Source organism: Sceloporus undulatus, chromosome 2 (genome assembly GCF_019175285.1).
Source record: "Sceloporus undulatus isolate JIND9_A2432 ecotype Alabama chromosome 2, SceUnd_v1.1, whole genome shotgun sequence".
Lineage (NCBI taxonomy): Eukaryota > Metazoa > Chordata > Lepidosauria > Squamata > Phrynosomatidae > Sceloporus > Sceloporus undulatus.
Window position 1 is genome coordinate 224545840 of NC_056523.1, and position 24123 is coordinate 224569962.

General features: G+C 41.7%; 1 protein-coding gene across 2 annotated transcripts; it reads left to right on the top strand.

The window, feature by feature from the left end:
* The first annotated feature begins 13332 nt into the window (after window positions 1-13332).
* LAG3 (lymphocyte activating 3) lies at window positions 13333-23669 on the top strand. Of its 2 annotated transcripts, XM_042453670.1 has the most exons (8): window positions 13343-13440; window positions 13729-13891; window positions 14102-14328; window positions 15986-16243; window positions 16476-16760; window positions 18159-18422; window positions 18724-18839; window positions 22701-23669. In XM_042453670.1, the coding sequence occupies exons 1-8, from the start codon at window positions 13386-13388 to the stop codon at window positions 22809-22811; spliced, it is 1479 nt and encodes a 492-aa protein (XP_042309604.1). In that variant the 5' UTR covers window positions 13343-13385; the 3' UTR covers window positions 22812-23669. The 2 variants fall into 2 exon arrangements, with proteins under 2 accessions (XP_042309605.1, XP_042309604.1); XM_042453671.1 differs by lacking the exon at window positions 13729-13891 and having other exon boundaries at window positions 13333-13440.
* The last annotated feature ends 454 nt before the right edge of the window (window positions 23670-24123 follow it).

Genomic DNA, 24123 nt, shown 5'->3' on the forward strand with positions numbered 1-24123 from the left:
CAGTCTGGAGCATGGCTTTGGTGTGACTTCTGGACTCTTAGGACGCATGCATCATTGAAACACCATACCTCCACTGTGACTTGAAGCAGCTTTATTTTGGCTGTCTGTAACAGGCCAATGATTCTAAGAAACTGTTTGGTCAAGTTGAAAGGCAAGAAGGAAGCTCTAAATAAAGTGCATGAGAATCTTTTATAGTAGGAGTAGGACTTAAGCCTTCAAAGTCTGTACCACCCCTAACTTGTTATTTTCTTCTTCTTCTTCTTCTTCTTATTATTATTATATCTTTTCAGCAATGACAAAAATAAAATATCCCAACTGCTGTAACTCCAAAATAAATAAATCAGTAATTAGAGGCCTCTCTCTTTATAGTGAAAAGGCAACAGGAAACAACCAACTAGTTGCCCTGAAAGGAAGAAACATATAGAGGAGATGACTAACCTTGCATCCACACTGCAGAAATAATCCGGTTTGACCCTACTTTAACTGCTCTGGCTCCATGCTAAGGAATTCTGGGGATCATATTTTGTTGTGGCACAAGACTTTGGTGCCACAACAAAATACGATCCCCAGAATTTCATAGCATGGAGCTATGGCAATTAAAGTAGGGTCAAACCGGATTATTTCTGCCGTGTAGATGCAGCCTAATTGAAAGGATAATTGCAGGGAGATGCAGGATAGGACCTGGTCACCTCTGAGCAAACATAAATGGGATCTCGCATTATCAGATTAGACAAGCATTACCAGATTTTTATGAGGACATTGTACTGTACTAAGATCTGTGCAGAATCACCCATTTAATTATCTTTCCAGGCGACTGAAGAAAAGCAATGCTGAGCAGTGCCCAAGGGCATTAATGTGAAAGCAGTTCATAAGAAAGAGGCTAAAACTCTGAAAAATCAGGTCAAGTCCTGAGGCTTGCTAGCCCTGTCCTGGTGAATGATATGTCTCCTGGGTCAGAATGGTCTCTCACTGCCAAGCAGTCTCAAGGGCAGCCCTCTTTCAGTAACCAACAAAGGATAATGAAATGTTGGTTAAAATAATATTTGCCATGATGCAGGAGATAGCAATAAGTCTGTACCCATTTGAAGGCAGGATTTTCACACAAAATAACATCAACAAGCAAGTGTTGAAGGTTTTGACAGGAAACCTAACCAATAATAACATTTGTGATGCCAATTCCAGTGTTCTATGATATGGAAAAATAAGTGATGATGTCACACACAAATAGTTCACATGTTCAAGAGGAAAATATTCATTAGCAGTGCAGAGAACAACTCTAACTGGTTAAACCTATTCACCTTATAGTTTATGTATTGATTTGACAGCTAACTTGAGAGAAATATAACTGCTACAGATTTTGCCAATGCCAGGTAAAAAAAAAAGGTCACCACCTGAAGTTGAAGATGATGGTTATGAACCAGTGAGGTACCCAAAAGATAATGCTAGTGAGATGCCAGTGACAAGAACTGTCTGATTCATAAGTCATTTTGGTTTGACTGAGATACAGCTTTGTGACTTTAAACAGTTTTCAAGGAAAATCTTGCAGAACTATTTTTCAGCTTCTGGAGAGACTTTCAAAAATAGTTTTGTCCCTCAGAAAAATATGGGAGAGTGATGTGGGAGACCTACTATAACTTCTGTACTGGTTTACTGTTCTCCTACAGAGGAGGATAGCTTAAGATTAATATAAATCAATAATTTATTGATTTGCAGGATCAAGATTGCCCACAATGATGGGCAGAATATAAAACTAAAATGTAAATTTTCAATGTAATACATATTTTCACTGTAAATATTTGCCTTATGAAACAGCAAAGAAGTAGTCAACAATAAATTACTTATCCTAGACTGGTTTACTCCATAAAAATGTAGTATCCAGTTAAGTATTAAAATCCTGACACTCCAATTCAAACTTCAGCAAAATGATATAGGACGTTTTCACACAAAGGAAATTGGAAGATTATCCCAGGGGCAATGAGGAGTCGATGATGGGGTTAAACATCATTTCACATGAGATTATCAAACCAATGGTGAACACAATCCACAGTCATTCATGGGTTTAACATTAATACGCATGAACTTTTCAAACGAGATCGAAGGGAATCCAGTGCTGATCCAGACGCAATGGGGTGTCAAGCCAAAAATGAGTAAATTCGGTACATTATCAAAGTTACAAGTCCTGTTGCAATGCGAATTTATACTCAATTCACATGTGGCTTGTTGTGAAATGTATTTCTGGATCACCCCTGGATTCCCTTCGACTACCATGATCCTCCTCCTCCCTCAGGCTGATAGTGTGACTTTTGTAGGGGAAGAGGGCCTCCGAGGGGGTGCTGAGGATCAGGAATCCGGCTCACCCACCAGGGCTCCTCCGAGCACAATGGCAGTGGCAGCGGCACCATCATCAGCCCTTTTCATAAGGGTGGCGGCATTCCTACTCAGGGCCAGCAAGAGCCTCCTGGCAACTGTTAACACTTCCTCCTCCTCCTCTGCCTCAGCAGCTCCCAGCTCTCACAGCCACAGTGAAAAGGACCTTCACAGTGGCACCAACCCTCCACCCAGCTGCCTCCAAAGCCTCTTGGTCCAACTGCACAGACAAGGGAGACACTGCAGCGGAGAACCCCTGAGCAGTGCAGGGAACCACTGCCCACATCACCTGGATCCCTTTTCCTGGCCCTGCTGCCCACTGCCGCCACTGCACACGGTCACACTCTCTCAGCTGGAGAGAGGAGGAGGAGGAGAAGAGGCACAGGAGGTCACAGGAGCACACTATCCAGGATCCCCACTGCCGTGGGCATGGGCTTGTCTTTTGGAGCCTCAAAACTGCCACTTTTCCCTCCCTGAAGCATGTGGGGTGGGATCTTGTGACATGACAGCTGGAGCACAGGCAGAAAAGGTATGTCACCAGCTGGCAATGGGAATTTGTCCTCCTCCATCTGATGGCCAGCTGCGCATTGGACCTACTTTAATGGGGTTTTAAATTCTTGTTGTGCGTGTGTGTGATAACCACTCACTAATGGACTTGCTTTTCCAGATGGCAGCACTTTAACCATTTTCAGGATGGGAGCATATAGGTCGCTGTGTGAAAGAGTCCTTAGAAGCCGTTTCCTTGAAACATATTTCCAGATACAGCTTCTTGGCATTAGATTCTCTTGGGCCCAAATTACATATTATTATAGCCCTAGGCTGGTGGGATATTTTGAATTGGAAGAGTATTTTATAGTTATAGCAGCATTCTGTAGAGCTTAGAAAAGTTAGTTTTCTAGATTAGAACTCCCAGAATCCCCAAATCTAGTAGCCATGTTGATCTGGGAGATGTAGTCCAGAAAACTAACTTTTCAAGGGATATCTGAGCGTACTTATTCTGCCATTTGCTTTCTCTGAATGGCCTCCCCAGAGTAGCTCAGTGGTTTAAAATATGTGACACAGTAGGTTGCATGTTCTTTTCCTAGAATCATAGAATCATAGAGTTGGAAGAGACCACTAGGGCCATCCAGTCCAACCCCCTGCCATGCAGGAAATCCAAATCAAAGCATCCCTGACAGATGGCCATCCAGCCTCTGTTTAAAGACCTCCAAGGAAGGAGACTCTATCACCCTCCGAGGGAGTGCATTCTACTGTCAAACAGCCCTTACTGTCAGGAAGTTCCTCCTAATGTTCAGGTGGAATCTCTTTTCCTGCAGCTTGCATCCATTGTTCCGGGTCCTGTTCTCTGGAGCAGCAGAAAACAAGCTTGCTCCCTCTTCAATATGACATCCTTTCACATATTTAAACAGGGCTATCATATCGCCTCTTAACCTTCTTTTCTCCAGGCTAAACATCCCCAGCTCCCTAAGGCGTTCCTCATAGGGCATGGTTTCCAGACCTTTCACCATTTTTGTTGCCCTCCTTTGGACACGCTCCAGTTTCTCAATGTCCTTTCTGAATTGTGGCGCCCAGAACTGGACACAATATTCTAGGTGGGGCCTGACCAAAGCAGAATACAGTGGCACTATTACTTCTCTTGATCTAGACACTATACTTCTATTGATGCAGCCTAAAATAGCATTGGCCTTTTTAGCTGCCGCATCACACTGTTCACTCATGTTCAACTTGTGGTCTACTTGAACTCCTAGATCCCTTTCACATGTAGTTTCATTCAGCCAGGTGTCACCCATCCTATATCTGTGCATTTTATTTTTCTGCCCTAAGTGCAATACCTTACATTTCTCCGTGTTGAATTTCATTTTGTTAGCTTTGGCCCAGCTTTCTAGTCTATTCAGGTCATTTTGAATCTTGATCCTGTCCTACTCCTATTTTAATCAGTTCTTCCAGCTCAAAATAATTAATATTATTTTAGCTTTAGTGGGGGAATCCAAAATGAAGAACTGTGGGATTTAAGGGATGGCTAACACATAGTTGCTTGTGCTTTCTTACTCTGTATTTACATAGCACAAAGTTACTTCCAACAGATCCAGTCTCCGTTCCTGTCACAATCAGTATTATTATTATTATTATAGAACAGGTCAATACTTTTCAACAACCCCAAATTGCTATGAGATTCCTTTTCTCTGGGTGTTTCAGTTTCTATGTGCACTTGCTCGCACTGTTACGGTAGTTCAAATAAAATTGTCTTTATGTGGTGGAAGAAGGAGAGTAGGGAGGAGGCCAGGCTGGTTTCCCATAGGGAGAGAATGTCAGATTCTGGGAGCAACCAACAACAACACAGTGACCAGATGTCTAACTGCAAAGGAGGACAAGGCACCACTAAATGGAGGTCATTCCAGAAAAATGGAGGACATGACCAAACAAAAGCTAAAAAAACCCACTTGTATAAATATGAAATCATGTTCTTAGTCCAGCTCAAAATGGAGGACATTTTGGAATTCCTCCTGGGTAGAAGGCTGAAAGAAAGGTAGGACATGTCCTGGAAAAGGAGGACATCTGGTCACCCTGACCAAGAAGGCTCTCTCCCCGGTGTCTTCACCAAAAGAACTTATGAAGGTAGTGGGACAAGAGAAAAGTCCCCCCTGAGGATCTTAAAACTCAGGATCATATGTGATAATGTGTCTACATTGTTAATCATTGCAGCAGAGACATCTATTAACCGGGGGAACTGTATATACAGAGTAGTTTAAAATAAAAGCTTCATGTAAAGTGCTGAATATTATATTTTCTAAGGATGTAAGAGAACCATTGCTACATTAAGCCAAGGATCTCTGGTCTAGGTTCCTATTTCCAGCTATGCCCCCATGCTCACCCAAATGCTCCTTAGAGACCCCCAGGAGACTGTGAGGAAGGCAGATCATCATCCTACTACTACTCAGTTACAAGTGGCTTCTTCACTTTTTATATTCCTTCTTCTCAAAAGTAACTCTTCCAGTTCTGCCTCTCAGCCACTGGTATTAAGAAGCAGGTGCTTCTGAACCTTCAGTTTCCATTTAGCCGTCATGGCTGATGTCCACTGATAGACTTATCCTCTATAAATTTGTCTAATCCCATTTTAAAGCCACCTAAGCCAGTGGCCGTCACTGTGCTCCATAGCAGCAAATCCCATACATTAATCATGCATTGAGTGAGGAAGGATTTTCTTCATGTGTCCTGAATCTCGTACTAATCAGTTTCGTTTGAGAACCTTGAACACTAACATTATATATTGGCAGTGGGGGAGATCTATTTGTCACTCTCTCCGAACCATGCATAATTTTATAATTCTCTGATTTATTCCTTCTTACTGATCTTTCTTTCTAAGCTAAACAGGTAAAAACGGTTAAGCCACAAGTTTTCTTCAGCTGTTAGTTGTACATTACTGAACTTCACAAAGGCTAAAAAAAACCCCTTCAAAACATTCCAAGGCCCAATTCCCACTTGGCAGATAAAACAGATTATATTGGCGCGATTCCGATTCGGATTATGTTCCGAGTCTACTTCGAATTTTTTCCATCATTTCCATTACGAAAAGGGGCAAATTACCTCAATTTATTTAGACCCTGTTTTCGTTCCCATTTATTTTACATTGCTGTATTTTAGGTCACTGGGGGTCCCTGGGGCCAGGATCAGGATGCAGGAGAAGGCAGGGGATGATGGGATAGGTTGCTGGGGGTCCCTGGGGCCAGGATCGGGATGCAGGAGCAGTCAAGGGATGATGGGATTGGTGGGACTTGATGCCACAGCCCCGATCTTGCCTTTTTGTGGCACAAAAAAGGCTCCTTTCTGCACCCTGGAAAGGACACTGTAGCTGCCAGCACCGCAGCTTTTTGGTGCTCCCTTGGCACTGGGTGCAGCATCATGCTGGCCTGGGAGCAGAGCCAGGCTGTGCGTTGACAGTTCACATACTTTTACCCTCAACAACTTGCTTCAACCTGTCAAATAATGAGGATCGGTTCCCTCTTCCCGAAAAATTTAATTAAACTTAAACGGAGTGTATTTCTTACTTTTAATTTACTATTCTGTTCTAATCTATGGTTATGATTCAGTTTGTATATAATCCATTCTATTATTATTTTATAAATTATAAATTAATTTTAAATTTTTCAATTTTTCAATACATAATAGACTTAATAAAAATAATGAAGTCCCAAAAATTTCATAAGGGCCTAAGCATAGACTCAATGCAATCCAGGGTTTGTTCAGAGTAGGAATGGAGAATAATTTTCTTGGGTTACATGGCTGTTTTAAAAGGCAGAAGAAAATATTAAATCTTGTTACACTGAAAACACAGCCCTATGTATGTTTATTCTGAAATAATATCTGTACCAACTGAGTCTTCCTCCCACAGAATTGCAAATGAAATGTTTAAAATCTTGTACAGGCATTTACACATGAACTCCGAAATCCCAAAACAATTATTAGTGTATAAACTCAGCTAAATAGTGGGCAAATTTATTGACAAACATCTCAATACGATTCTCAGCATTAATAGATGTACATTTTTAAAAGAGAAAAAAAATCTTTATTTAAAATAATAAAATAAATAAACTTTATTCTTATATCCCGCCTTTCTGCTGCAGCTATCAAGGCGGCTTACATGACTAGAATATATTGGACTAACACATACACTCAGTAAATAAATGCACGCACACACACACACCTTTAAAACAGGATTAAATGCAATACAGTTTAAAAATTCAACCTAAATTTGCGATATATGGGGCAGATTTTACAAAAGAAAAGTAAATAGCATTACAGCACATACATATGCAAACAGGAAAGTGAGTGCCATAGGGAAGATCTGCCCTCGCATGCATGCATCCAACCTGCAATTCTTTGACCACATCATTCATGTGTATATTTTCAGTAGTGGTCACACAATGTCCTCTGCACTGTGCTTTGCTTTGCCTGAACTTCTGTCAAACAAGAAGCCATTGAGTAAAGTCAGCAGTTTAAATGGGCTGAAACAGAGAGAGAAACACCAGACGTGTCAATTCTAAAGGCAGAGTAGCATGCTGAGTAAAACTGAGCCTCCGGTTGCAGCCATCATTTCACAGCAGCTCACTCAACATAAAGGTCACTCAGGAGACTATTGTACTTACTTCTTTGCCTGATCCAGGCATGGGACGGGATCAGGCTGGAACAGGGGAAAATGGGTGTTATTGCACATGAAATTGATGCTGTGCTGCTTGCCAGCCACCACCATCGCTGAGCAAACCAATTTTGAAGGACGGAAAGCTTATGTACTACCAAAATTGGCAGGATAAGCTCGGCTTGGGGACAAGTTGTGGTTTGCCCAAATCAGGCAAAAAATATATGTGCAATAATCTCCTCAGACAGAAAGGCCTGCTTTTGACTGAGGGCTCCCATTTCCACCCTGATCCTTAGCCTAGTTCCCAAGTTCTCTCCTCTCCTCACACATCAGGTAAAGTGGAAAGTGAATACAAAACCTTAGCAGGGGCAAACAGATTAAAGTTCATTGCACGGGCCCTAAAATGGGCCCGTTGCGTTACAAAATGAACAGGCCCGTTTTAGGGCCTGTGTGATAAACTCTATTGTTTTATCTCCTGGCAAATAAATTCAAAAGTAGAAAATACACCGAATGCCAGTGCAAGCTAACTCTTAGTGGAGACATGCAGGGCTTTCAAGTCTGTTCACAGGCAGAAGACAGCAGAATATGCTTTGAACTGTAAGAAGTGAAATAATAGTTACTAACCAACTGTAGTGATATTGGGATGGTATGGTGTAATATCATAGGAAGATCAGGGTCAGACTCAGAAGAAGGAATGAAGATAGGAGGAAGGAACATCATGATATATGAATGACGCCATAGTAGAAAACATCACAGACTCGGAACAATTACTAAGGAAGGTCAAAGATAAAAGTGCAAAGGCAGAATTAATGCTGAACATAAAGAAAACAAAAATATAGATCATAGAGGATCTATATAAGTTCAACCTAGATAACAAGGAAATCGAAATAGTAAGACTTCCCATACCTTGGATCAAACATTGATAACAACAAAGATTGCAGTCAAGAAATCAGAAGAAGACTATGGGCCAAAACAGACTGGGAGTAAGCACCGGCTTGGGGGCAGCATGGGGATGTGGGATTTAGATGACACATGCCCCAATGCCGCCCCCAAGTCAGTGTCATGCCACATGCCCAACCAGACAGCGGGCAGTGTTGCAGTGCTCTGGCAGTGAGGTGTTAAGACTCTGCACACTGCAGGAGTGGAAAAGAGCCATCACCACATTTTACTGCTTCTTTCTGGGCTGGAAAAATGCTGGATCAGGACCTTGGTGTGTGGTTTCCACGGCTCCAATCTGACACTCAAAGCGGCAGCATCAAGCTACCCCTTTAGGGGCTGTCTATACTGGCCTTAAGAATGGGAAGGGCAGCCATGGAAGAACTAGACATGGTCCTAAAGTGTAAAGACATACAGTGGAGCACTGGAGTTAGAATCACCCAAGCCATTGTTTCCCCTATTACCATGTACAGATGTGAGGGCTGAACATTGAAGAAAGCTGACAGAAAGAAAATCAACTCCTTTGAGATGTGGTGCTGGAAAAGAGTACTGAGGATACCATGGATGGCCAAAACACAAACAAATCGGTCCTTGAAGAGATCAAACCAGAACTCTCCCTGGAAGCAAAGATGATGAAACTGAGGCTGTTGTAGTCTGCACAGAATGAGAAGGCATGACTCACTAGAAAAGTTATACTAGGGAAGGTAGCAGGCTATTGGTGGCTATTATGTTTGGTAATGTTTATGTTAAACTTCCTTTATTTTCTACAGTATATGTTCCAACTCTTCTAGGTCATGGCCACACAGCCCAAAAACCCACAAAAAACTATGGATGCCGGCCATGAAAGCCTTCAACTTCACAGATGTTCCAAGTCTTTGCTATTTTCAGCTAGTAGTATCTGCATATCTTGTTGATGTTTCTTCAGTTTTCATGCTGCCTTCTTCAGAGTCTAATCCAGTGTGGCATTTGATATGTTCAGGATGCTAAAATGCAGCCTTGCCTGACAACTCCCCCTTCGAATTGGAAACCATTCTGTTTCTCCATATTTTATCCTAATGGTGGATCCTTGTCCTGAATACAGAATATGAATCAGGATAATCAAATGCTGTGGCGCATGCATTTCTTTAAGAGTGATCTATGGGCCCGAACAGACAGGCCAAAATAAACCTGCTTCGGGTCACTTTGGAAGTATGCTGTTTAAATGACACAGGCATCTTAACAGGCTAGAAGATGCACCAAAGCTGAGCTCCTGTCATTAGGGCTGGAGCATGTCTATGGTATGGCTTCTGGCCTCTTAGAATGCGTGCAGCATTTAAACAGCATACCTCCAAAGTGACCCGAAGCAGGTTTATTTTGGCCTGTCTGTTCAGGCCCTATAGTTTTTTAATATCTACACAATCAAAGGTGACTTTCTTGTGATTGTTGCACTAGAGAACTGCAATGTATTACACCATCTGTTGCATATCTCTGAAGAGAGCACAGATAATCATGCTCTTTCTCTCCAGAATGGATGGCACCTGATGCATCAGTTTTAATTGATGGCGCATAGGAATTAGTTTACATATTGCATTGGCCCTGCACAAACTGTAAAAAATGTAATACCCTGAATCATATTTTTAGTCCTGACTAGAAAAAAACCCTTTGGATCAGTTTGATTTACCTACATGTTGACTCATCCAACAATTGATTTCCTGCATCTGTTCTAGTTGGGATTAATCCAGAACATTCCAGACAGCAAATCCCATGTTACACAGCAAGGATTCTATCCCTCCCTCCCTCCCCCAGATTCCTTCAAGTCAATGTAAACTAGAACTATCTGAAGCCCTAGGAAATGATCTGAGGTTTGGAAATAATGAAAAGAGCAGTAATTAAAATAGTGCCAGAACAGAATAGGACAGAACATTAATAATACATTTGATTAATACATTTGAAGGAGAATATCTAATTTCAGTAGGGAACAGCACATTAAAAAAAAACCATAATGGCATAGGAATCCAAATTTATTTTACCAGATTTGAATAGTTTCTTCAGTCTAAAGAACATGCTGCACAGACTTTTAAAAGGTGAAATTGTTATGCAATTTTCCCAAATATGGTGATGTTTTTAAACCAGCTATGATAATGGTCAAAAACATAGCAGAGTAAGGAGACTTTCAGAGAACAAGGTAAAGTCAGCCTTCCATATCCAGAGACTCCTTTTCCACAGATTCAAGCATCCACAGTTTGAATAGATAGATAGATAGATGACAGATAGATAGATATTGATATTGATATTGATATTGATATTGATATATATTCTCCCCAAAAAAGCAAATCTTGATTTTGCCATTTTATATAAGGGGAACCATTTTACTATGCCATTCTATATAATGGGACTTGAACATCCATGGATTACGGTATCCCTGGTAGGTCCTGGAGCCAAACCCCAGCAGATCCCAAAGACCCACTGTATCTCTTATTTATTTATGGCTCAGTCTTCTTTCCCACCAACATACTGACAAGTTCATTATCAGGTTAAGCATAATAATGAAGGAAACAATGCTGTCAAACAGTTCCAAGTGTCTGTTGATGTGGTTGGGTTATATTTTTGCTGAATGGATGGAAAGCTACTCAATCCTTTGATCATAACCAGACAAAGGCTTTTAAGTATGTTTGGCTATTTGCGCTCCTCCCATAAAGTCTCTTCTGCAAACCCTGACTCCTTTATTCTTGCAATCTCCACTCTCCCATCTCTTGAAGCCTTGCTTTGCTGTTATACTGGCACTGTTTTGCCTGAGATGTGTGTCCTCCTTGGCCTTGACCCTCTGACTGCCAGAAGTTTAGCAGCTCTGGTGCCATAACAGACTGAGTTTGCAGAGACAGAAAATTTAGTGTCTGAATTCAGGAGTCCATGAGCAACTTTTTAAAAAACCAACCAACCAACTAACCAACCCACCAGGAAGCCAGCCAGCCAAACATACCATCTGTGTCCATGCTTCATGGGCTTTTGAAAGATAATCTCTTGGTGCAGTTCTATTGAAGAACTGCAAATGAAAGCAGGCAGACTGCACCCTCTGCATATCATAAATGATAATGTCTTTGCTATGTATGCAGTTTTGTCATATTCCACAATCATACCACAAATCTAGGCACCTGTTTTGAACACCCTGAGAATTTTAATGGATACTGTATGTAAAATCCGCGTAGTAATTTAAGGGATAAACTTAGTATGGCCTGTTACAGACTGCCAAAATAAAGCTGCTTCGGGTCTCTTTGGAGGCATGCTATTTAAATGATGCATGGGTCCTAAGAGTCCAGAGGTCGTGCCAAAGCCACACTCCATTCCTAAGCACTGGAGTGCAGTTTTGGTGCAGCTTCCAGATTCTCAAGATGCATGCATCATTTAAACAGCATACTTCCAAAGAGACCCGAAGCAGCTTTATTTTGGCAGTCTGTAACAGGCCAATAATTCCTTTTGATCATGAATTGATGCTTGTGCTATTTGCTTGTACCTAGGAAGGGATGTTCAACCCAGCCCTCCTGTTTTTCTTAGGTAAAACCTGACTTGTAATGCAAGATGTAAAGGACGAAGTAAAGGAAAAGAACTACAAAATCCCAGCAGGCATAACTATTTGTGCTCATACTAAAGGCTGGATGGCTGAGAGAGTAGAAGGGGGTCAGTGCTTCCAGGGCAGACAGACTCTTGCCTTTCACCATATATATATATATATATATATATATGCATTAAAATACAGTACTTACATTGACCCATGGATAAGTTGACTAAGTTTTTTTTTTGGGTCTATTTTTAACCTAAATTTCTAGACTTATGTATAGAAATCATTTTGTATAGCACTATGGTCACTATAAGGTAAAGGTAAAGGTTTCCCCTTTGATGTGATTGTCAAGTTGTGTCCAACTGCAGGGAGTGGTGCTCATTTCCGTTACTAAGCCAAGGGAGCCAGCATTGTCAAAGACAACTCCATGGTCCTGTGGCCAGCATGACTGCACATAATGCTGTTACCTTCCCATCAAAGTGGTACCTATTTATCTACTTACACCTTTACATGCTTTTGAACTGCTAGGTTGGCAGAAGCAGGGACTAGTGATGGGGGCTCACTCCCTCCTGCAGCACATGGGCTTCGACCTGCCGACCTTGCAATTGTCAGAGTCAGTGTCTTAACTGCTGAGCCACCATGTCCCTTGTGGACATTATAGATAATAACAGTCAATAACAGTGATATGGCCTTCTCATGGACATTTTGGAAAGGCAAGGAATAGTGCCAGCCGGTTCCAGAGAAACTGTTCTTCAAAGTGTCTGTGTTTCAGTAGTTATACAGGACCAGCCCAGCCAATAGAGTAGGTGTGCCAATTGCTCCAGGTGGTAATGTGTGAGTCTGCAGTTGTTTCGCTGGGCATTATTTCTAAATCTCCACCTCTACACACACCATACAATCAGGCTGCACAAGTATTTCTTTATGGATAAATGCAGCAAAGGCAAAGGGAAGGAGAGAGAGTATATAGAAACCAACAGAATCTATATTACTTTAGCAGCAGCAGTATTGGCATTTTAAACAGAGACTAATTTACTGAGATAACTCATGTCATTAAAGGGAAAAGGTCAAGGAAAAACACCAGGGGTACTTGCGAGAAATTAGTTCAATATACATTTTCCACTGCAAGCCAAATCATGAAGAAAAACAACATTAAATGAGTGGACAGAATGAGACAGAAACAGTTTCCATTTCAAGATGCTTTCTAGAACTCCCTTCACCCTGTCTTTCCTGCACATGTTTTGTTTCATGCTTGGGTTGGTTTCTCGGCTGTGACGTTTCTCACCTCAACACTCTCAGGAAACTAGCAGCCCACCTGCAATATAAGATTGACCACGAAGGTCTTCTCTCTCTGACTAGCAGAGGAATGGAGGTGAGCTTGGGACACTGAACCATTTGACTACATTTGGTGCCACCATGACTTTATTGGTCCTTTTCTGGATGGTTGCCTTCAATTTGCAGCTGACCAATGGTAAGGATAGGGAGGAGGCTGGTGTGCCCAAGGATATGTGGGTGGTTGGAATTACTAAGCCAGGTTTTGCATTTAAGACTTTGCTAGAAAACCTGTGGATCTCCTACATCTCTGGTCATAACTCTGAGCAGCAAATGTCATATTTCCAAACCTTATATCTCCCATCTCTATTTTATTCTTGCAAAAAAGAACAAGGAAAAAAATAGCCCTGTGAGATAAATTAGATGGAGCCATTGAAGCTGTAATTGTAATCTGGCCCTTTCTTTGGATTCCATATTCTCGTTACAGCAGTCAGAAACTTTTCTTGTGCAACAAGAGTGGAGACTCGAGTGTGGGCTAAGGAAGGGGGCCAAGCTCTGCTTCCTTGTTACCTGAGTGCTCAGAAGCTGGAGAGCACCTGGAGGCAACTGTATAAGGGATTATCAGTTCTTTGGGTACAGCATGGAGGCAGGTAAGCTGGGAAGACCCCTTTCTAATAATAATAAAGAAACAGGGGTGATATTTCTTTGTCCTTGATTTAGCACTTCCTTCTCTTTCCTATTTACTTACCCATTTCACCCCCTTTCCTCTGAGCACAAGTTGGGAACCCCTGCTCTAGACCTTCTTCTAGCAAGGAGCCGACTCAACCAGTGTCATTTCTTTCCCTCTCTCATTGTTCCAGGTCCCACAAAAAGCACCGCTTGGTTCTAAAGATGGAGCCCAGTGGAATCAAGAAATGGTCCTATTCCATGATGCATCGAGTAGCCATATGGGATGTTGGTTTTCTCTCAGGGAATTTTTCACTCCAAATTGACCCCTTGATGAGTGATGATGCAGGAGTCTATGAAGCGCTGGTGAAATATGGCAGCAATCTTTGGTGCTGTCGGTTGGAGCTTGGTGTGGTGTCAGGTAGGCATCTCCAGTTGCTGGTAGAGGCTGACAAAATATCAAGACTATTGGACAGGAACAGCCTCACGCCCCAAAACAGATGCTTTGGGGATCTAGAAAAGTATGTATGTGTGTGTTAAAAAGCTTAGCCTCAGTGCTAGGCATTGGGCAATACCAAGCCTGCATGCATTTGTATCAGGGTGGGCAAAGCGCAACCTGTAGGCTGCATCCAGTCCCCACGACCATTTCTAAGCCCCCAGGAGTATGCCCCTGGATACTTCTAGGGTCCAAAAACAATTGTTTCAATATGCCTTTTAAAAAACTGTATAGAATCATAGAATCATATCGTTGGAAGAGACCAGAAGGGCCATCCAGTCCAACCCTCTGTCTTGCAGGAAATCTAAATCAAAGCAGCAGATGGCCATCCAGCTTCTGTTTAAAGACCTCTAAGGAAAGAGACTCCACTACACTCTGAGGGAGTTTGTTCCACTGTTGCACAGCCCTTACTGTCAGGAAGTTCCTCCTAATGTTGAGATGGAATCTCTTTTCATGTAGCTTGCATCTATTGCTCTGGGTCCAATATGTCCTCTAGCAGATTGCTTTTCCACTACAGTATATTTTTCACCTCCCTGGGCTAATTTAGGTCCAGGAGAGGTCTTTTTGAAACTGGAAGGGAAAAGTAAGCGACTTCTGCTCATTTCCTGTTGTTAAAAAGGGCATCTAGTCCTAAAATAGCTCAGGAAGCCCCCCCCCCCAAACTTGTTGAAAATACCCACCATGCCTCTTAGAGGGCTTTGGGGGGCAAAAAGGTTTTGATTTTCTTTTGCAGAAGCAAGTGGGGGGGGTACAACCCTCTAACATCTCTTTGTGGTCTCCTGTGGCCCCCTACAGTTGCATTGATTTAAACTGAGTTGCACTGGGAAATGAAAGCAAAGTTCCTTTCAGGGCTTAACAGAAGCAACAATATTAAAGTGGCATTAGAGATAGACATTATACACCAAAGCATGTACTAAGATTTATGGGATACCCAAGACAGGAAAGCAGGCACACATGTATTTTATTAATATATTAATCACTTTCACATACAGAAGTGTGGGGAATGGTGTTAGAGAATGATTTTTGAAACCTCTCCCTCTTCCCAGTCTTCCTGTGCTGGGATCTGAAATCAGAGGTAGACTAAGAGAAGTCCTTCAAGACATGGAGCACACTGAGGCGCACTGGAGAGGCAGTTTTCATTCCTTCAGTAACCACTACTGTATCCTGAAAAAATTTGGGGAGCTATTAACAAATTGATTGTTGTGTGCCTTCAAGTCGTTTCCAACTTATGGTGATGCTAAGGCAAACCTGTCATAGGGTTTTCTTGGAAGATTTGTTCAGAGGGGGTTTAGCATCCTCTGAAGCTGAAAAAGTGTGAGGTCACTCAGTGAGTTTACATGCCAAGCTGGGGTCTGAACCCTGAGTCTCTGGTCATAGTCCAGTGTTCAAACCACTACACCACACTGGCTCCTGTGCCAGGTGCCCAAATGATTAAAAAATGATTGCATCTCCATGTGTCTTGTTTAGCAGTTAGACATTACTGTTCTCCCTGAAAAGGAATGGATGATGATGTAAGATATAAGATAGGTGATTACATATCATTGGATAAGAATATCACTATACAAGTCTATTTTTCTTACAGTGACTGCTGACACTCCTAGTCCTGTGGTTGAGTCTGAACCCACCAGGCTAACCTGTAATTGCACACATCCAGAAAAACCCACAAAGATACGCTGGTTCCATGCAGGTCTTCTCGTCCCCACCACTGGTCGGTTTATCTCTGTGGACCAATCTCTGTTTATCTCCAGGTCGGTTGGGAGTGACTCTGGGCCCTGGGTCTGTGAACTCATCTTTGCAGATGGAGAGAGAATTTCTGCCACATACAACCTGCAAGTCATAGGTGAGATCAGCCTCCACCGCATCTTTCATGTTTCCCCAGTTATTCCTTCTCATTTTCCATCTTTCTTCAACCACACAATGTAATAAATAGCAACATTGTCCCTTCTCTGTGTGTCCCAGTTTCTTTGGGTGAATCAAATGAAAACTCCTCAGATTCTTGCCAGCCTTCCTGTGCTTCATATGATCTATTCCACTTAACCTTGTGCACTTCCCCACCCCATTCCTTCCTCCAGGATTTGCTGAGAAAACAGTTCATGTAATCTATACAGCAGCAGGGTCTGATGCTCAGCTGCCCTGCATCCTGAATTACAACCCCTTGGACTATGGCATTTCAAATATATCTGTCTACTGGAACTACATGGGAAAGAGAAAAGTGAAGGCCTTCAGCCATGGAAATGGCAGAGATTTCACCCTCCATCTCCCTGCTGCTGGCTCTGCTGATGCAGGGCAGTACTTCTGTGAGATCACCATCCGAGGCACCACCATTACTCATAATGTCACACTGGCAGTAATGACAGGTGAGGAGGGCATCCCTTGTTTTGTCTATGGTTCTTCCATCTGTTCTCATGAAAATGGAAGAGGAGTATATCTCCACATTCATTGATGATAATTAAAAGACTGATATGTACTCAAAAAATAAGGTTGTATAACATAATCCCCCAAAAGATTATAGTGCATGTGTCTTGAACTTCAAATTGTCACACCTATGCAATTATAACTATTTCACACCCACTGATGTGGCTAGAACATAACAGGATATACACAAAAATAAACTGCAGCAGTATCATTTCTAATGCCAGTTGTAGTATAAAGTGAAAGAACAATGGCTGAGCAGCATTACAAATGCTATTGGTCTGGAGGCAGCCTTGGAACCTTATCACATGAGAAAACAAAGCTGGAGAGTAGCGGCTTTCTCCACGTCTTACTTCATGACATCTCTTCCCATGAGAGATGGTTATCAAAGTGAGCCCTTTTTTCTAGCTGGAAAAATTTGTTTGACAAAAGACTTGCTTTGGCGACCGTATTTTGCAGGAGGGGAACTGAAGTGCTACAACATCATATGGTAAGGCTTGGAGACCGCTGCTACACTCCGGCTCCATTTTCCAACTTTGTTTTCTCATGCAGTGTGGCTCTTGGTGTGTTATTAGAACATGAAATGAAAACAAAAACAAAAAACCCTGAAGTGCTCTGTTTCTAAGTGCTACAGGTTGAGTCTCCCTTATCCAAAATGCTTGGGACCAGAAATGTTTTGGATTTCAGATTTTTTTTTAGATTTTGGAATACCTGTATTTACATATACAATATAATAAAATCTCTTGGAGTTAGGACCCAAGTTTAAATACAAAATTCATTTCTGTTTCACATATACCTTACACACATAGCCTGAAGGTAATTGTATACAATATTTTTAATTACTTTGTGAATGAAACAAAGTTTGTGTTTACTGAATCATTATAAAGCAAAGACGTCACTATCTCAGCCACCCAGGAAAAAAAGTTTTGGTTTTTGGAGTATTTCAGATTTTGGAAATCTGGATAACTGAAACACAACCTGTAATGGTAGCAGTTTTTTAAAAAAATTAAACTACCTGTGCTGTTTCATACTTCCTTTAGATATTAAAAAAAGCATCTATACTCAAGTTTTGGCATTACGAAAAACATAAAGGTTTAAACCAAATAGCTCTTTATACAGAAAAAAGTTCCATTGAGATCACACTTGCAGATAAGTGTGTGTAGGACTGGAACTTTGATACCTTTCAACAAATTAATTGGTTGAAAGGCTGATAACTCTTAAGCCAAATATTGAGAGCCCTAGTTATACAAGATAGCTGTGGGACTCCCTTTCAGCAAGGAAAGTGTGAGAGACAGGGGATGGATGCTTGAGGGATGATTTTGATTTCTGTTTCTTTCCTTCAGTCCTAAGCAGTGAAGAGACAGCAGTCACAGAGGGATCTTACTTGCTGCTCACCTGCAACCTCAGCTACCACACAGAACATGAGCGTTTTCAGTGGCAGAAGTTGGGATTCAAGCCCCCAAGCAATGCCTCCAGGAGTGAAGAGGTCTTGAGACCCACCCTGGAGTTCTCTCCGGTGTCACTGAGTGATGCAGGTACCTGGGAATGCCAAGTCTATGGCCCAGAGGGGATGCTGGGATCAGTGCAACATCACCTGGCAATTACAGGTACTCTTCATTTCTTCCCTACTGAAATTTATGACTTGACCTTCAAGTCATCTCATCCTATCACTTAACAAGAAAATGTTAAATTGTATGCATTTGGCAGGGCCAATCTTAAGAAGCTGGTCAATCAGAGAGAAAAAATAGTTGGTAGGGAGCAACTGATGTTTCATACCTTCTCAACTTTCTTTAAAGTTGTCAGTCTTTATGCTCAGTCAAAGAGTGTTTCCTGCAGAGAGCCATATTCTGATCTTTTCTGGTCTCCTTTCCCTTCTCCAAGTTGTTCAATGTCAGTTTTTTCTTCCAGCTGCCCAGGTCTCCAGTTCACAGCCTGTAACTTCTAAGAAGATCATTTCTGGACTGATTGTTGGCCTCTTTGTTCTTGTTATCTCTGCCTTGGTTTGGATTCACATAAGGCATAGGGTAAGTTACTCTGCCTCTTGGCTCATTGTCTCTACTCTGCCTCTTGGCATATTACTTATTTATTTTATATCAATAAGACACCATCAGCCTAAGATACCTGATTATATGGGGATTTGGCATGTAAAATCATACATGTGACCAGCTATTTCTGTGTAGTCTTGTTCAGTGCAGACATTCCATGGCAATGCCTGGATGTCTTAGGGAAAGGCTAGACACATACCTGATGCCAGGACCACAGCCAGAGACAGTTGTTGTTGCTGTGAGCCTTCAAATTGTTTCTGACTTGTGGTGACCCTATCATGGGGTTTTCTGGCAAGACTTGTTCAGAGGGGTTTTTGTCTTTGTCTCAGCCTTCTCTCAAACTGAGAGAGTATGACTTGCCCAAAGGCACCCAGTGGGTTTCCATGGTCAAATGCAGATTGAACACTGATCTCCAGAGACATAATCCAATTCCCAAATCTGGCTCTGACTCTATATGAAATACCATATATACTCAACTATAAGTCAACCTTGTGTATAAGTCAAGGTCAACATTTGGGGTCAAAACTGTGGATTTTAATATGATAAGTCAAGGGACAGCTGGGGAAAGGCTGCGGGGATGATCGCTTATTCTTTCCAGTTGGGCAGCCTGGCTAGGAAGAGGCTCAGGACAACTTACCTTCTTGACCCTAGTATAAGTCAACCTAGGTGCCTTGGGACAATTTTTGACCTAAATTTCTCGACTTATATTCAAATATATACGGTATACACTTGCTCTGTATGGAATATAGCAGCATATTAATACACATGAAAGCCTAACAACCCTTAAGGCACCAGGACCTGACTTAATTGGGAAGCTAAGTAGGGTCAGTACTGGTTAGTACTTGGATGGGAGACAGCCAATGAATACCAGGTGTTACAGGCTGTATTTCACAAGAAGGAACTAGCAAAACCATTTCGGAGCCTTCCTTGCCTAAGAAAACCTCATTAGCCATAAGTCAACAGCCACTTGAAGGCACATATATACACAAACACACGTGATGTGCTACACTCATTAAAATGCAGAATGTCACCTGAAATTCTTCACAAGATCAATAACAAGAAAGTGCTAAACACACCTATCCAGTCAGAGCAAATGTGTTAATCTAATGATGGGTTTCTGTGTTGTATTTACCGCTTTTACTTTCAAAAGCCAAATGATCACTGGCTTTTAAACCTCATTTTCCAATTGTTTTCTAACTGGTTTTGTTCCTGTTTGAAATTTTTAAAAAAGCTGTCATCTTATGCATACAATTCAACTTGGACGGCTGATAAAGGCAGCTCATGTTGGTTTAATTTAGCTGGACCTGTGGCTATGTCTAAACCCTTCACCACCTCCAACCTTTCCTTTCTGTTTTAGTTTCTACTTCTAATTTGGAATTTCTCCTCCTGTAAAGGCTGATTTCTGGTTTAATTTTTAATTTTTAAAAGGGCCCCCCCCCCCCAGTACCATGACAACAAGCTGAAATTCTGTCTTGTTAGTCACTGCAATGATAATTGGGTTCATGTTTCTGCATCTTCAGTCTGTCTTCTCCCCTAAACCAGGTAACATGGCTGCCCAGCCAGGAGTGGGGGCTAGAGAGGGCACAGATAATCTTGAAACAGAGCTTGGAAAAGTTACTTCTTACCAGACCACTGCCTTTGCTTTCATATTGGAAAGGGAGATAGCCAGTATGCTTTACATAATTTTCATCAGATCAGGAAATGACAACATTAACAACTCCAAAAGCAGTGATGACTGGAGGTTTCCATGTCCGGGTCCGTGTCAACCCACCTTTAGTTTTAGTGTAATGTTTATTGTTAATTTTTTTCTCATAGTACAAATATACCTCTGTATTGACATTGTAGTTTCATATAATACAGTATTGTTGCAGTTTTAGTATAACAATACACATTCCATGACAATAAAAAATTTTCAGTTATCTTCCCTCTTCCTTCCCCTCCCTCCCTTACTTTTAATCTTACTCTTAATATCACATTCAGTATTTACATGTCAATTTATAAATATTCTTCCTTTTTTTTGGCATATTCTTGTCCAATACAATCAGTCTATTAAATATAATGTGTTTGGTTAGTTATTTTAGACTTTGATTTAGTTTTAGTGCAATGTTTAAAAAAATATCCAAGGTGCTGCAGACATTTTGTGGATAGGATTCACTCCTCGGATATCTCCTTTGAAATCTGGAGTGAATTTTGGAACAGATTCAGTGTCTCAGTGAAATAGAAGACACCTGATGCCACTGTCCGAGGTCTGAAAGCTTCAGGGAACATGTTCTGAACAAGGCAACTTGGGCGGGTTACAAACCGTCGCTTTGCGGCGGTCTGCCGCCGCCGCCATTTGCTCCGTGCGGGAGCCGCAGCAGCCACACTGCGTGGCTCCCACACGGACCGAAAAAGAAGCTCCAAAATGGAGCTTCTATAAGCAGCGCCTCTATGACATCGCGAGGCGCCAGGGGCGGACTCGTGACGTCATAGACGCCGCGACACATGCGGACGCACAGCATCCGATACGTAAATATGGCGGCGGCCGTGTGGAACGGCCGCTGCCATATTGTATGTACAGCATACGTACTAGGGTTAGGAGGGTGCGGAAGCACCGCTCCTTCCTAACCCTAGTACGTATTCATTACGTACTAAATGGCGGTGTGTAACCCGCCTTGGTATCTTTGTAGAATTTCAGTTTGGTGTTCTAAGAGTTTTTGAAAAAAGGAACACCAAAAAGGATCCATGTGTGGGGAAAATGTCAAGGTAGCTGTAAGAGCAGAGACAGACAAAGGGAGTGCTAGACGAGATCCATCAAATTACCAGCATTGACAGCTTCAAAAAAGCTGTCAAGACAGATCTCTTCTAGCAGGCCTTTCCTGAATAATATCATCCAGCCATAGAATGATTGCCCCCTCACTCCATGTACTATGCTGCCACACTGCCCATGTTATTTTTTATTATGAATAGATATTTTAATACTTTATTTTAACCGTATTATGTTTAATTCTTTTTTAAGGGGAGGTGTTGAGATTTCATATTGTATTTAGATGTTTTAACTTGTTGTTAGCCACTTTGATTGTTTTATTTCTGATAAGCGGGATAAAAATAAACATTTTATTATTATTTATTAGTGCCTGTCACAATGGTATAGTAAGCCAAGTGGTTACTGTGTTTTTTTTTTGCTGTGTTTGTGGTTTGATGTATTGCATGATGTTGTGCACCGCCCTGATTGTAAGAAGGGCGGTATAATAATAATAATAATAATAATAAACTTTTATTATTATTATTATTACTGCATTGCGTAGAAAGACTGGATTTCAGCTCGCTCTCACACTAGAGGAGAAGGGAAGCATGAAAATTACAAACAAGAAATATAAGTGGACTCAGAAGGAAAAGATACGACATAGGCATAGGAGGACATTAGGGGGGATTAGGACATAGGAGGGATTAAACACACTGAGAGCTAACATCCGGTCACAAGCAGACACCTTCAAATGAACCAAAAATAAGCTACCTTTATGAACCACAATACTGAGATTTTTTTTGAAAACGCCAGGGGGGAAAAGGTAGCAGCATTTCAAAGGGGAAGTAACAAGAAATGACACAAAGCAGCATTAAATGTCAGTGCATGATGCCACTCAAACTGTTCAAAATGACTCCATCTGAAGACTCCTCTGTTTCTGACTCTAGGCAAGGAAAAAGATGATCAGAATCCAGTCCAAATCCGAACCACCTGGCTTGCTTTGTGATTACTGTTTGTTTTTTAAAGAAAGGGCTTGCTGTACAGTCAAAGTGAACAGGTCAGTTAGTGTAGCAGACAAGCTGTAATTTGCATTATCTGACTTCTTCTACTTTTAGGCCACCTCCTCCAACTTCCAAGCACTGGATATGATGATAGCTGCCACTTTGCCAGAAAAGGCAATAAAGGACGGAGGCCAAGAAGAGAAAATCCTGCCAAAGGAAAACTGATGGGAAAGAGGCAAGAGTCCCACATATATGACAGCTGCCAACGTTTGCTAGACAGGCTTACGAGGTGCAGAATACTGTGGATATGGCCAGCTGCTTGATGAGCCCAGGGTTCTCAGGTGGTTCCTCTCTGAGTATGAGAAACATCCGGAAGAGGAAAAGATTCTCAGCTATTCCTCCTCCTAAGATTTCCCCCCCTATTCTGAATTGATTCACGCTGGATTTTTTTTAGGGCTACTGATAATATCTCATCAGCCATATCTTTATCACCTGCTCTGAAGATCTGTTTCTCTATCTTAGGGGATGCCAGAGAAGACTTGTTCTGTTGCCCTTTCTTTCACTCTTGGTGACCTCTATCGATTGATAGGCATGTAATCGCTGTGGCTCAGATGGCCAGAGCTGGAATTGGGGGTCCAATAGGTAGAAAAGATTTAGAACTTGGGGAAGGGACTGAAGAATTGGTCCAAGAACTTCACCTAAATGCTCCAAAGACACCAGATTTTTTTGTGAGGCTCACGTATGGAGATGGCAGACACTATGTATTGCAGTATTTCTGCTTCACCTGCTTCCTTAAATCAGTCTACCTGTATGGTGGCATTTCCTGCCCTGTTGGCATATTTAGAAAAAGGAGGCAAGGGTGCATGGCTCTCCAGTGATTTCTAGAGACGCTGGAAATCCCATGATTGCAGATCGTTTGCAACATGCTCCCCATTTTGCTTGTACTTCTTTTACAGAATAATATTTTCACTGTAACAGTTATACCATATTTATGGATATAACTTTATTGGAGAACACTTGTTTTTTAAGAATGTTTCATGTATTATTGATGATTAAAAAACCAACAACAACCTATAAACATAACCTGACAAGACTTTGGACTCGGAGTTTTTATGACAGCTACTGCAGAGATTATAGTTTCCTCTTTTGAATTATAGTTCACAGTTTCCTTCTCTTTTTATTCTTGAAACTGAAAGCTCTCAGCTGATCTTCCAGCATGAACGTTGGCTTTGTGTATCAAAGAGTATTTCAGGTAAAGAGAAAGTTTTTATTAAGGAAACTGCATGTCTGACGCTGCGAGATGTATGGAGCCTTCTAGCTATTATTATATGACAAAGATTGCAAGGAGAGGAGGGGCTAGCTAGAAGATGCAATGCCAGAGAGAGAAATATCAATTTATAGCTGAGGAAGTAATAGATCAGAGAAGACAAGGAGAGAAATCTGGGGGAAAAACCCACCTTCCTGTCCCCCCCCCCCCCCCCCCCCCATTTCGCATTGCCTGTGAAAGTGCTATTAGGCACACCATCATCTCACAATC